Genomic DNA, 938 nt, shown 5'->3' on the forward strand with positions numbered 1-938 from the left:
TATTGGGTTGGTATTGAGTTAGTATTGAGTTAGTATTAGGGTAGGCATATAATGGTTTGGGCTGGATGTATCAAGTATTTTGAAATGGTGTCAAATCTGGTGCGTATATGAGATAAAAGAATGAAGTGCGACTGTATATATGTTTGCCCTAAGCTGGTGTGGAACTCTTTGACCCATTAGAAATTCAAGGCAGACTGGTGTAGTGCCCAATGCTAACTCAATACTTAACTGATGCATACTCTCTTAAAGACATTCCTTGCGGCGAGTAGGGGCTTTTATTAAGTAAATATGGTTGAGCTGGAATAAGATGACGTCATATTGGATTGGTGTTAGTCTTAGTATTAGTACTAGTAAGTCGTGTGTACTAAATAGTGATCAAGTTCATGGTGCAGAAAATGGATAGTGGTCGTATGACAGCACTACAACTGGTAGTATAATTAGGTTTTAATGGATGATTGTTGACTAGAAGATGTCTTTATTGGTTTTTGGCAATGGACTGTGAGCGGCGCACTGGGTTATAATATGGGCCTTGGATGAGTTGAGGGAAACTCTTCAGGAATAAAGAACGGCCTTTAATTGATTGGTCTTTGGCGTCAAGTAAATGTATCCTCTCATAGGTTATAGAGGGATTGGATGATGCTTTGGCAGTAGATGAATTAAGCGCTATTGCCTGTTCGAATCGAGCTATGCGCTGCTTCACCGATTGCTGGCCCGGTGTAGATAGGGTTTGATGGAAGTCCCTTGGAATATCATGTATGTAAAGATCACCAACAGCGCCTGACCTTTTAAGACCAGAGTCAAGATAGGGAATTAGAACGTCATAAGAAAGACTTAGTGTCGGATCGAATCCAGATGAAGCACTTTTAGAGGCCAGATAATCATCGAGGTTAAGAACTGTGATGTTTTGGGGCTTTAGGTTTGTGCCGCTAAGATTCACG

At 40.8% G+C, this 938-nt stretch overlaps 1 protein-coding gene across 1 annotated transcript; it reads right to left on the minus strand.

The window, feature by feature from the left end:
- Positions 1-475: 475 nt before the first annotated feature.
- On the minus strand, positions 476-938 carry NEHOM01_2532 (uncharacterized protein; the record flags this gene model as incomplete). Its single annotated transcript, XM_051491408.1, has 1 exon — positions 476-938. A coding segment is annotated over one exon (463 nt), but the record flags the coding sequence as incomplete, so codon positions are not given.

Source organism: Nematocida homosporus (genome assembly GCF_024244095.1).
Source record: "Nematocida homosporus strain JUm1504 chromosome Unknown 362, whole genome shotgun sequence".
NCBI lineage: Eukaryota > Fungi > Microsporidia > Nematocida > Nematocida homosporus.